The following is a 13,551-nucleotide window of genomic DNA, read 5'->3' as shown; positions in this document are numbered from 1 at the left end:
TTTCCTACCATCAAGTACCACCTACTTGCAGTTCTCACGAATAGAACTTCCTATGATGATGGAAATGCTTTGTATCTGCACTGTTCCATATGATAACCATTTGCCACTATTGAGCAGTTGAGATGTGGCTACTGTGACTGGAAAAGTAAATTTTATTTTATTTTATTTATTTTAACTTATATAGTCACATATGGTTATCATATTGAACAGTGCAGTTAAAATGTTATGCAAAATGTGAATGATGAATAAACTATAGGATTACCTAAATGGACTTATAATAGTAGAGAAATTTTGTTAAACCATCCAGTTGATAAAAATATCAGTGTATATGAAGAAGGTGGTCTGGATTTTATGTGAAAGCATTTATTCTTTCATTGTTATTAAATTGAATTGTATAGTCATATGGTATATATATATTAAGAAGAGCAAATTTGATAAATTCTTGGAAACTTTTCTAAATCTCTGAATATAAAAACTAAATTCAGTTTCTCTAATGACCAAAGAGAATATTTTTAACTCTTACATGGAAAATTTTCTCATAGTAGGGCCTTCTATAAAAATTGAGCTAAAAGACTTTGTATTGTTGTATGAGTTATATGTTAAAAATCACTTAACTATAAATGATTTCATGAGACCCCCCCCCAAGTTGGTAAGGCTGTGAATTTAAAATCCATTTAGAGTTCACCTTCTAAATCATAGGAAATTACTTCTTTCCCAATTAGCAAGGAAAATTATAAGGTTTGAATTTTGAACTTACAAGCTATGAAACAATCACTGACTTCATGAAGCATCCATTATGCACAATTAATGGAGATTAAATAGGGAAAAATTATTTTAAATTCATAAAAAACAATTTTATATGATGATTTATACTGAGTACAAAGAAAGTTTTTTTATAGGAAGACACCATTGACTCTGCTTTTTAATATGATGGAATGTTCCTTTAATTTAACAGCACTGGCTCACTGAACTGGAAATTTTAGCAATGGTCTTTGCCGCTGCCATTCATGATTATGAGCATACAGGAACTACAAACAACTTTCATATTCAGACAAGGTAAGGTAGACAAAGTATTACCTTTTCCAAGTTAAAACTTGAAATTATTTTTCTGCATATTACTTAATTATCTCCTTAAAGACCTTATCTCTAAATACAGCTACATTCTAAGGTCCTGGGGTTAAGACTATAAACATATAAATTTGGGGGGAACACACTTTAGTTCATAATAGGAAGAGGCTCTAAGCTCTTAGGTTGCACAAAGATCTTAGTGCCCGGGGAGGCAGAATCTGGGCTAGGACCCATCAGGATCCAATTCACTTCTATACAGAGGACCCTGAAATTTCTATGTCTTTCACTAGTCAGATGCTTAATATGGAGATACAATTTGAGAGACTGATTTTCTCCAAAACTGCTGTAGAACTCTCTATTCTTGTTGAGGGAAAACTAAACCTAGTTATTTTTTTTTTTAATTAATAGACTTTATTTCTTAGAGTAGATTTAGGTTTACAGAAAAATTGAACAGAAAGCAGAGTTCCCATATAGTCCCTCCCCCAACCCCACAGTTTCATGTATTGTCAGTATCTTGCATCAGTGTGGTATATTTGTTACAACTGATGAACCAGTATTAATACATTATTATTAACTAAAATCTATAGGGTTAGGATTTACCTAAACATTGGGTTTACTGTTTGTGTCATACATTGTGTGAGTTTTACAGATGTATAATGCCATATATCCACCATTATATATCATACACAATAGTTTCACTGCCCTAAAAGTCCGCTGTGTTTCATCTTTTCATTCCTCGCTCCTCTTTCCCCCTTTACCCATGGCAACCATTGGTCTTGTTAATGTCTCTATAGTTTTTCCTTTTCCAAAATGCCATGCATTTGAAATCATACAATATGAAACCTTTTCAAGCTGGCTTCTTCACTTAGCAATATGCATTTAAGTTTCCTATATGTCTTTTTATGACTTGATAGCTTATTTCTTTTTATTGCTGAGTAATAGAACAGTGTGAATATAAGAGAGTTTACTTATTCACCTGTTGAAGGATATCTTGGTTTCCTCCAAATTTGGGCATTTATAAATGAAGCTGCTATCAATGTTCATGTGATGGTTTCTGTGTGGTCTATTCATTTGTTTTTTAATAGCATTATTTCTAAGAACTGATTTTCCACCTATAGGAAGGTGAAATATTATTATTATTATTATTTTTTATTATTATTATTATTATTATTATTATTATTATTATTATTATTATTTTGACATGGGAGCATAGATACATTTTATTAAAATATTAGGCATTTTAGAGCTTCAAGGCACCCTAAAGTGACTGAGATCTACATATGAATCATCTAGTCTAAGCCTCACAGTTTAAGAAGAGAAAAAAAAAATCTCAGGAGGTGAAATGACCTATGTGCGCATAGTCAGGTGTTGGCAGTAGCAGGGTGAGAAGTTTAGAAGTGGGACACTCACTCAATCCTGTCAACTTACACAACTCTGCTCCCATGGCCAGAGACAGATATGTAATAGTCACAATATTTTATAGCCTGAAATGAATTGGCTTGGACATTATGGTGCCTTGATGCAGGCAGAAGAGGAGCTGAAATTCAAACAGTGAAATGCTGGGGAAAGCATTCTGTCTAGCCACAGTCTCCCAGATGGACAGAATGTGAAGACCTTAAAGTCTGGTTGAACAGCAGAGATGTTACTAACCTACACGTTTGCAGACTGTAGGGTTATGTTTTGTTTTTATTTGTGTTAACACAAGTATGACTATATAAGTCATTTTTGCTTATCAAAAGTTCTTCTATGGCCACCATATTCATTATAAGTGAGATTTTAATTAAAGACAGCTCATGACCGAGTTGGGCCCTGTGTAAGATCATAGCTTTAGGAACTGGAGAAGGGAGCAAGTGATTTGTTACCAGTGAATACTTCTTGCCCTTTCTACTTTGAAAAGTGAAGGCAATGGACTGGCCTCTAGCGGCAGTATTAGATTATCACTTCTAACTTTCTCTTTCTATTTTTTGTTTACAACTGGATGAAGAGTCTTAATTTACTTACACTTTAGACTGCAGAGAAGGAAAAGGAGACGTAGGAGGAGGAAAAGGATGAGGCAGAGAAGGAGACGGAGGAGGAGGATGAAGAAGATTACACTTTTTGCCATCTCATATTAAGAAATTCTGTATAGAAAATAGGGGGAAAGTCTAGTATTTTACTTTTTTCTTGTAAATTGTCTACCAGAATCAATTATTTAATGAATTAATTCTACAAGAACTTGAAATTTCTATGAACAAAACAGTTGTAATGACGACAAATGCAACAATATGATGTGCTTTTTGTAACTCTCACTATCAGCTCCACATTTTGTCCAAGGAGAAATAAGGTCTTATATCATTGGTATTAGTAATTTGATTCTATTTTAGATTACTCATTGTTACTTGGATTTAGAGTTGCTTTTCTAATGTGGAAACCTATTTACTGGATGATGCAAAATGACTAAAAAATAATTTAAAACATACTGCAAGGCTAGATTTGAGTTCAATACCGACATTATAATCCATGAAATCCTTGGAAGTATAAATAAATGGAAATAATGTCTTCTTTGTGCAAAGAAAATGCCGAGCTGCATGTCACCATGGACACTGGGTGTTGCTTAGAGTCTTGTCCTTTCCATAGCAGTCAAAGACTACTATCTCAGATAATAAGACCATGCGATATTCTCAGAATCCTATTGTATTTATGAGATGAAATTATGCATACTTTGCTACATTTAAATCTGGTTCAAAAATACATCTTTGCTTGTTACTGAAAAGAAATAGTGATTCTTAGAGTCATATCATGCAAAAACCCTGACATGGCTAGATTTGAGGCTGTGTGATATAAAATGTGTGATTCACAGATAACAGTTGTCTCCATGGTCTCAGCGAATTCCTGGAGATAGTTGGGCAAGATCTATTTAACTTTCCCCTAAACAAGGATTGCATGTATGCTTTCCTAGTTCAGTTTTCTGTGTATTGAGCTATGATTATTGATTAAGAAATTTTTAAGCCAAGGCTGAGATTATTAAAAGGAAAACTATTTTGGAGATATGTGCTATTAGCCAAATACATATGTTATTCCACTTTCATGATGGTGCTAGAAACAAAAAAGGAAGTAATTATTCTACTGCCTAATAGGTCGTTTCCCCTATGTTGGATTAATAATCAAGCTTGGGTTGTCTGCCAGAGTATTAAATACAGATCTCGAATAGGTTGCTTACAACTGAAGTCAAGTTTCCTTAGTTCTTTCTTTTATTTGTCTCTGTCTACTCTTTGGTAAACATTCACTGGTAAGGTCAGTACCAGGTTATATCTAGGTCTCTACCCACTGAAAAGCCTGAAACAGTAAGTCTTAACGAGGCAATTTTAGGGCTGATAAAATATGTATCTATCAGGAGGAAGGAGAAGTGGGAGAAAATACTGGGTGTTGGTGGACGTGGTAGCAAAGTTGTTACAGGTTTCACCTTGACTTTCCTTTTGCTATTTTTGTTGCCTACCTCCAAGTTGCCAGCTTACATGGGTGGGTTTACCATTCAACATGCTAGTTCTGCTTCCATTCCACACTCGCAAAATGATCTGGCAACCTAAGAGGACAGAGAAAAAAGAAGCAAGGGTTCCATTATACAGATCTGAGAACACCTGGAATATTTCACACATTATGCTAGAATACCAATTTCAACAATGCAACTTAAGTACTTTATTTGATGATAAAATGATAGGAAAATACCAAGAGATGAGAAATAAAAACCTTCTGTTGATGAATTCATAATTTTAAAATATAATATCCATTATAAATTGGTAGTGAAACATACATTTTAAGTTTTGTTTTACAAAATGGTTTTCTCAGTTTAATGCCTATAATGCTCAAATTGAATTACAGCATTATAAGGGAGAAAAAATAGAATCATAAGTAGACCAAATGATTTTCGTTGTCTCCTCTGACCTCTACCCGGAGTAATTTTAGTCCAAGGGAATAGAGGTAGTGATCAACTATCTGGAATAGGTACAAAGGGGTTGATTCATTCATAAATTAACTGAGGATGTTAGGTAATTTTTTTCTCTCTCTTTGTTATATCTAGATTATTTCACATGTATCTGGAATACATATTGAAAGGAAAAGGCATAAATAATTTAAATTATGATAATAAAAGGAAACTAGGCACCATAACCAAGTGGGATTTATCCCTAGGTTTGACATTAAAGTCAATCAAAGTAATCCATCGTATCAACACTCTTAAAAAAAAAATTACATGATCATATTAAGATGCAGAAAAAAGCATTTGACAAAATCCACTAACTATTCATGGTAAAATTGTTTAGTAAATTAGGAATAGAGGAGAACTTCCTTAACCTGATAAAGAATATTTACCAAAAACCCTGCAGCTAACATCATACCTAACAGTGAGAATGGTGAAGCTTTCCCACTAAGATCAGGAATAAGGCTAGGATGTCCCTTCTCTCCACTTTTTTTTCAACATATTGGAAGTCCTAGCTCACAAAAGGTATACAGCTTGAGAAGGAAAACATAAGACAAGTCTTTGTTCAAAGATGACAGGATGATCCATGTAGAAAATCTAAAAAAACAACCAAAAAATCTCTAGAGCTAATAATCAGTTATAGCAAATAGCAAATTTGCATGATACAAAGTTATTATACAAAAGTGAATCTCTTTCCTATATACCAGCAATCAACAAGTGGAGTTTGAAATTAAAATTTAATTAAAATCAAAATTTGATAATGTAAAATACCATTTATATTATATCTAAAAATTAAAATATTTAGGTATAAATATAACAAAATATATACAAGATATATATAAGGCAAACTACAAACCTTTGATGAAAGAATTCAAAGAAGAATTGAATAAATGAAGGGATATTTCATGCTCATGGATAGAAAGACTCAATAAATATTGTCAAGATGACAGTTCTTCTCAACTTGTTCTATAGATTTAATGCAATTCCAAAAAAAATCCCAGTAAGTTATTTTGTAGATATAAACAAGCATATTTAGTGTTTACATCGAGAGGCAAAAGACCCAGAATAGCCAACTCAATATTGAAGGAGAGGAACAAAGTTGGAGAATTGATAGTATCCAACTTCTAGACTTACTATAACACAATAGTATTCAAGGCAGGATGGTGCTGGCAAAAGAATAAATGAATAGGTCAATGAAGCAGTATAGAGAGCCCAGGAATACATGTCCATGAATAGAGTCAACTGATCTTTGACAGAAGAGCAAATGCAATAAAATGGAGCAAAGGTAGACTCATCAACAAATGATGTGGGAACAACTCGACATCCACATGCAAAAAAAAAGAAAAAAGAATCTAGATACAAACCTAATACTCGTCACAAAAATTAACTCAAAATGCAAAACTCTAAAACCCCTAGAAGATAAATTAGGATAAAACCTAGATTACCTTGGGTGTGGCAATGACTTTTTAGATACAACACCAAAGCACAATTCATGACTGAAATAATTGGTAAGCTAGACTTTATTAAAATTAAACACTTATGCTTTATGAAAAGCAGTATCAGGCGGATTAGAAGACCAGCTAAGGAGTGGGAGAAAATACTTACAAAAGATACATCTGATAAAGGGCTATTGTGCAAAATATACAAAGAACTCTTAAAACTAAACAATAAGAAAACAACCTGATTTAAAAATGGTCCTTAAGAAATACCAAACCAAAGAAGATATATCGATAGCAAATTAGAATATGAAAAGATGCTCCATATTATATGTCATCAGGGAAATGCAAATTAAGCAACAATGAGATATCACTACATATCTATTAGAAAGGCCAAAATCCAGAACACTGACAACACCAAATGCTAGTGAGCATGTAGAGCAACAGGAATTCACACATTGCTGGTAGTAATGCAGATACAACCATATTGGAAGATATGGCTTTCTTAACAAATCTAAACATGTTCTTACCATATGATCCAGCAATCACTCTCCTTGGTATTTACCCAAAGGAGCTGAAAACTTATGTCTGCACAAAAACCTGCACACCATTGTTTATAGCAGCCTCATTCATAATAGTCAAAATGCGAAAGCAATCAAGATGTCCTTCAGTAGGTGAATGGATAGACTGTGATACATCCAGACAATGAAATATTATTTGGTACTTAAAAGATTCGAGCTATCAAGCCATGAAAAGACATGCAGTAAGCTTACATGCATACTAAAAAGTACAAGAAGCCAGTCTGAAAAGGCAACATACTCTATGATTCCAACCAGATGACATTCTGGAAAAGGCAAAACTTTGAAGACAATAAAAAGATCAGTGGCTACAAGGGGTTGAAGGGATGGAAGGTAAAGGATAAATCGCAGATCACAGAGGATTCTAGAGCAGAGGAAATACTCTGTATGGTACAATAATGATAGATACATGCCATTAGACATTTGTCCAAACCCATAGAATGTACATCACCAAGAGTAAACCCTAATTGTAAACTATAGACTCTGAGTGATAATAGGTTCATCAATTCTAACAAATGTACCACTGTGGTAGAGGACGTTAGTAATGGGGGAAGTTATGCATGTGTAGGGCCAGGGGTTATATGGCAGATCTTTGTACCTTCTGCTCAATTTTTCTGTAAACTAAAACTGCTCTAAAAAAAACTAATCTTTTTTTTTTTTTAACTATCATATAGTTAGGGGGAAAAAAGAAGGGAAACTAAGTACCTCCATGAGTTTAGGTGTTCAAATATAGGACTTTTTTTTTTACTGATGAGATGTCTTATGACTTGAGTATTTTTATTAGACATTCGTGAGGTCTAAAGAAATCCTCTGCTAGGGCATTTTGTTTTTAATTCTTAGGTCAGATGTTGCCATTTTGTATAATGATCGCTCTGTCCTTGAAAATCACCATGTGAGTGCAGCTTATCGACTTATGCAAGAAGAAGAAATGAATGTCCTGATAAATTTATCCAAAGATGACTGGAGGTGAGTTTCAGAGGAAACCTAGATGTAATTTAATTTCAGGAAAAAAGTTAAATTATGTGTTTTAAAGTGAAGAAAACATATGAAAGTCAATCCTTTACTCACACTACAATTCAGTTCCCCTTGACTGGATGGATGACTGAGGAAGATTGGTACCTAGAAGACTCTGTTTAGGAACCAGGCTCTGTTAGATGGAGCTGAGGTATTTCAAGGCCAATTAAATGTCTATATGCATCATAGGCAATTCATAAGACCATGTACCACACAACAAATACCTTAAGATGTATAATCACATATTCTCTAGAATGAAGCTCTGCTCAATTGTACAAATATGTGGTCCTAAATGAATTCAAAATTTTAGTGTCATACTGATACCTTCATATATTAGTTTTCTATATGTGGAGTTTAGCTTTAAAAAACAACAACAACAACAAATAATTCACTATTGGGGGAAAACATTCCAAGTATAACATACTAAAATGACCTAGATGCAGAGGGAAATCTTACGTGTTTCTCCAAGGCATGTGTCTCCTTAAAAAAAAAAAAAATTGCGTGAAACAGTGTTGCTCGTTGCAGTGCAGGGAAAAATAACAAGATGCACCTCTACTACTCAGCATCATAAACTTTCCTCCTTTCTCTTTGATGATCTTGGTTATCATCATCCCCTTTGTTTGACTGTAGGGTTACCAGTTATAGCAAAAATAAAGGACATCCCATTAAATATAAATTCCAGATAAACAGACTTTTTAAGTGTAAATATATCCCTAATAGTCTATGGGTCCTACTTAAACTAAATAAAAAATAAAAAAGCCTCTAACTTTAACAAAGATCTCGTTAAACAAGTCAGTTAATGGGCTGAAAAGGTTCTCATTCAAAAGCAAATATCAACGGGTTGTTTGGGTTTTTTTTTTTCCCCCTTTAAATCAAGATTAAAAGAAATGTCGAAAGAAAAGAAGTAACCTGGGATTAAGATCTGCCTTAAAATAAATAATTAAAAAGTTAATTCAGGGTTTAAAACAAGTCCTAATTTCCCATGGTTACTTTTCCAAATATTCAAACTGCCTAGTTTCTCAAGGCCACTATTGCAACTGTAGGAAAAATAGGGGCTCACTTTTGTAACTGTAGATAAAACTCTAAAGTAGGGGAAGGAGGCACTTTGTTTTGGGAACCCACTTCAGGCCTCTCATGTTATTCTGTAGGAAACAATAGTCCTGATGGATGTCCAGCCTAGCAAGGTCAGGATCTAATTGTAAAAGCCACCACTTCTGGGTGTGTGGAAAATAGAAGGGCAGAGGTGGAAGCAGGGACTTAGGTGCAGAGGTGTTTCCTAAAGTCCGAGAGATTGACTGTTTACATGTAGAATATTAAATTATTTCATCAGTGATTATCATTCTTAGAGATAACATTTGTTTTTAATTTTTATTCCTGTTCCTTTGAATTAGCCTTTTTCCTTCTCAAAGTTGATTCTGTTGCTATTTCAATGTGATATTTTTTCCATTACATTTTGTTCTTTAATATATTTAATATTTATCCTAATAATTTACTCCTATATTTTATGACATTTTTTGTACAGTAACTGATAAGTTACTATAAAAACATCCTAATTGAATGGTTTAATAGAATTGTTTTAACAAATACTATAATATCACAAGGTTTATGATTTGATTTGATTTAATTTATCATATGATTTGTGATATGACAAAGAATGTAATAGATCCAATGTTATTTTCAAAAAGCTACAGTTTATCTATTTGCTAATACAACCTTGATAACATTTTACCAGGAATTAAAATATAGATAACTTTTTAGACTTGTAGGTTTTCTGTTTGCATATCTATTTATGTCTTTTTTTAAAACATTTTTTAATTGAGACTATAACTCATATCTATTTATGTCTTAAAGTAACTTTAGTAACCATATGTGCAATAATTTTAAAGCTTTGGCAAGAAAAAATCATAAATAAAGTAACATTTCCCTCGTGCACTAGTTTGCCTAGTTTATTGGTATATTATTATTAGTTAATCGTGGATAATATCTAGCATTTATTGATTACTGTTAAAAAAACAAAATTCAACTGAGTAAAATTTAAAAATCTTTTTGGCTCTACCGAACAATTCATGAACTGGGCAGCATCTCATCTAGCAAATAGAAGGGAGCTCTGAATAGCTGTACAAAATGGCAGACTTCCATAAGCAAAAAGAGGCAAGACAAGGAAGTTACTCTAGCAAAGAGCTGATTTTTTTCAGGCATGGTCACCTTCATTTGGGGGTTGACAGGGACCTATCAGATGGATTACCTGACTAGTGCTGATTAGGTAATTCCAGAATGGACCAGTTTAGGTTTCCATTCCTGGGGGAGGTCAAAACTATAATTGTGTTAGATATCAAGTCTTGGTTTGGTGATGTGGGCTTAGCATAAGTGACTCCATTTTGGATTAGTTTCTTTTTTAACATCACTTGTCTGCAAAGTATGTATTAATCACATTTTTTACATTTCATGAAACTTTTGTCTCATTTTTTGTAGTTAACATGAATATTTTGGTATAGTTGCTATTGTAACATGGGTATCTCATAATTTAGAAGAAAAATGGAATTGAGAATAATTGTACCATCTGTAATAGCTTCCACTCCCTTAATATTTGGGTAAAAGTATTATTCTAAGCAGGCCATCCAACATCATGAACATGAAGTAATCTGAGTTTTGATTTCTCTTTGCTCCCATCTAAATACCTAACTGAATTGAGCACCCATAACTTTTAGCCAGAATCTCTAATATGTGGTTGTTTTTCAAAACAAATCATTCAATCATACCATCTTTAGATAGAATATCATAATTCATGTTTACCACATACCTGTAATTTAGTTTACTGGCCACACCACAGAATGAAAATAAAATATGATTTCCAGTATAAGTGACTTTTTTTTAATCTATCTGTACTGAGCAAGCAATAAATTGTAGAACATGCAAGCCCTTGCTGTCATTCCTTATCTCCTGCTTAGTGTGTGAATGAGTTATTCATGCATAGACTTTGTGATATTGGCACTGTATTTGCAGTATCTTGGTCAAAATGTCAACAGTACCAGTAACTCTGTCTAGGATATGTAGGATCAGGGTCCTCAGAGCTTAAACAGGGAATCCTCACTTACCTTGTAGTCAGTTTCTCTGGAGTTCTTATGATGGAACTTGGCACATTGGAGTGGTCCAAGTGTCAGCTTTGGGTAGTGGGAACCCTTGGGGTTGAATCTTATCTCTGCTATGTTCTAGCTGTGTGACTGGGCAAACAATTCAGTCTCATCTGGTGGAAAACAATAGTACCCTCTCCTATTAAAGCACCTAGAACACTGCCTGTATTGAATAGATCCTAAATAAATGGTGATGGTATCATTAATAGTAAATTCTGTCTTCAGAATAGGTTTTCTTTAAAACTGGTTAAGATCCTTTCTGATACTATTTTAAAAAATAATATTTTGAAATTATGAGTGGGGGAGGGTGGTAGGTAGGGGAGGAATATCCAGTTCTTTAAAAGGAAATGTTAAAGGGCATCATTCACAGCTCACTCTCCTGGCAACATCCTAAAGCCAAACTTCCGTTAGCTCTTTTACATTTAAGATGTCGCACCTTTTGTGCTCATGTCCATTAGAAAAAAATGAAATGTAATTAGTAATATCTAAGGAAATGTTCCACTTGAGAACAATAAAGGACCAAATAAACCTTTTGCCTTTTGATGACTCTACAGGGATCTTCGGAACCTAGTGATTGAAATGGTTTTATCTACAGACATGTCGGGTCACTTCCAGCAAATTAAAAATATAAGAAACAGTTTGCAGCAACCTGAAGGGTAAGTTATTTTATTTTTCATGTTAAAGCTTTATGGGCTTACACTCAGAAAAGACTGTAATTGGTTACTTCATTCTGATAATTTGAGCATGTCTTCGTTTTGACAGGCTTGACAGAGCCAAAACCATGTCCCTGATTCTCCATGCAGCAGACATCAGTCACCCAGCCAAATCCTGGCAGCTGCACCACCGATGGACCATGGCTCTGATGGAGGAGTTTTTCCTACAGGTGCCTCTTTCACACTCTGTGTCTGTGCAGATGTTTCTGGAAATAGTGGCTGCTGTACATATTGACATACATCTTTTCTGTACAGAATCCAGGACTTCTGTGACTTACTATTATCAACTAGCTTTCAACAACACATTCTTGGGACTTTAGGCAGAATTTATTAATCTTTCAGATAAATGTATTAAATAATCCTGGGTAATGTAATACATGTTTTAAAGAGTGTCAAGTCTTGGATCTCAGATGCCACTCTCAAGAGAGAAAGAACTAAGCAAATTAGAGTTGTTATCTGCTGTTAAAAGGTAAAATGCTAGAGCAGAGATAGCAAATAGCTGTCATCACAAAAGGGGGAAAGGAGGATATATAACACTTCTGCATACATCTTGTTGAGAATTTAGTTATACATGCATAGTTGCAAGGGTGGCTGAGAAAAATAGTTTTTAGCTGGGTGAACACATGCCTAACTACAAAAAATAATATTGTTCTGTGAAAAAGCAAGCCTGGATATTGTCAATTAAAAAATTAATCAATAGTCGACCTAAGAAAGAAATAGAAAATTTTATTTGAGCCAAAGTGAGGATCATAACCTGGGAGACAGTCCCTCAGAGAGCCCTGAGAATTGTTCTGAAGAGTTAAGAACTAAAGGGGGAGCTTAGTATATAAGTGATTTTGGTGAAGGGGTACGTGCAATGAGCACACATCTCAGTAAAAGGTTACTGCTCGTCATGAGGAATAGACACCTTAGTTAATGGTTGTAGTGCTTTTCTAAGTATGGGAAGATGCAAGAAGCCAAGTGCATAAAAAATTCCTCCTGAAAATATATAACTGAGGGCCAGTTCTGTCGGTTTTCCCCCAGCACAAAGTGCCTCATCCTGGTCTTCGCCCTGAGTTCCTTTCAGGGTGACTGTAGGTCAGCAACTATAGTGGCTAGTGACTTGATTCTTGTAGGGCTGGATGGTGGGCAGCATTCTTTATTTTACAATCCCTCTCTTTCAGTCTTAACTTTGACCAAGATTTGGGAGACATTTCAACACCAGTGGTCTAAGAATGCTCATCCCCAGGTCAGGTGAGGATTTTGTTGATAGGCCACTCAATGTACTGTTATTGGACTAAACCTTGTTATCAGTGGCCAAAAACCTCTGGAATGCCTATCATACTAGTCTGTTATGGTCCAGGAAATGTTTCCTTCTTGTTGCTTCATCCCATATCTAAATTTACACCATTACAATTGTTTATCTTACAGAACTGTATATTTGATCAATCATTTCAAGTCTCCTTATCATCATTAATTTTATCTGAGGCTTAGTCACACATTTGGTAATGCAAAACACAATAATCTTGTATAATAGGCAGAATTCAAGTAATATAGCTGGTAAAACTAATAAGGTCATAAATATAAATTTAAGCTAAGAACTTCCATTAGGTGCAGCCCAGCATCTCACCAGGTCGTCTGACCAGTCTGTTCTGCAACAATCGCTGTCTTTAAGGG

General features: G+C 34.3%; 1 protein-coding gene across 5 annotated transcripts in view; it reads left to right on the top strand.

The window, feature by feature from the left end:
* Positions 1-13,551, top strand: part of PDE1A (phosphodiesterase 1A) — a 301,036-nt gene that overhangs the window by 242,108 nt on the left and 45,377 nt on the right. For all 5 annotated transcript variants that reach the window (XM_010959995.3, XM_045520418.2, XM_010959994.3 and 2 more), the window contains 4 exons: positions 956-1,056; positions 7,878-8,003; positions 11,737-11,838; positions 11,945-12,065. In XM_010959995.3, coding sequence (XP_010958297.1) covers positions 956-1,056; positions 7,878-8,003; positions 11,737-11,838; positions 11,945-12,065 — 450 coding nt within the window. The remainder of the gene's footprint in view (positions 1-955; positions 1,057-7,877; positions 8,004-11,736; positions 11,839-11,944; positions 12,066-13,551) is intronic.

Source organism: Camelus bactrianus, chromosome 5, assembly GCF_048773025.1.
Source record: "Camelus bactrianus isolate YW-2024 breed Bactrian camel chromosome 5, ASM4877302v1, whole genome shotgun sequence".
Taxonomy (NCBI): domain Eukaryota; kingdom Metazoa; phylum Chordata; class Mammalia; order Artiodactyla; family Camelidae; genus Camelus; species Camelus bactrianus.
The sequence above is the reverse complement of the archived record's forward strand: the minus strand, read 5'-3'. Positions and strand labels throughout refer to the sequence as shown.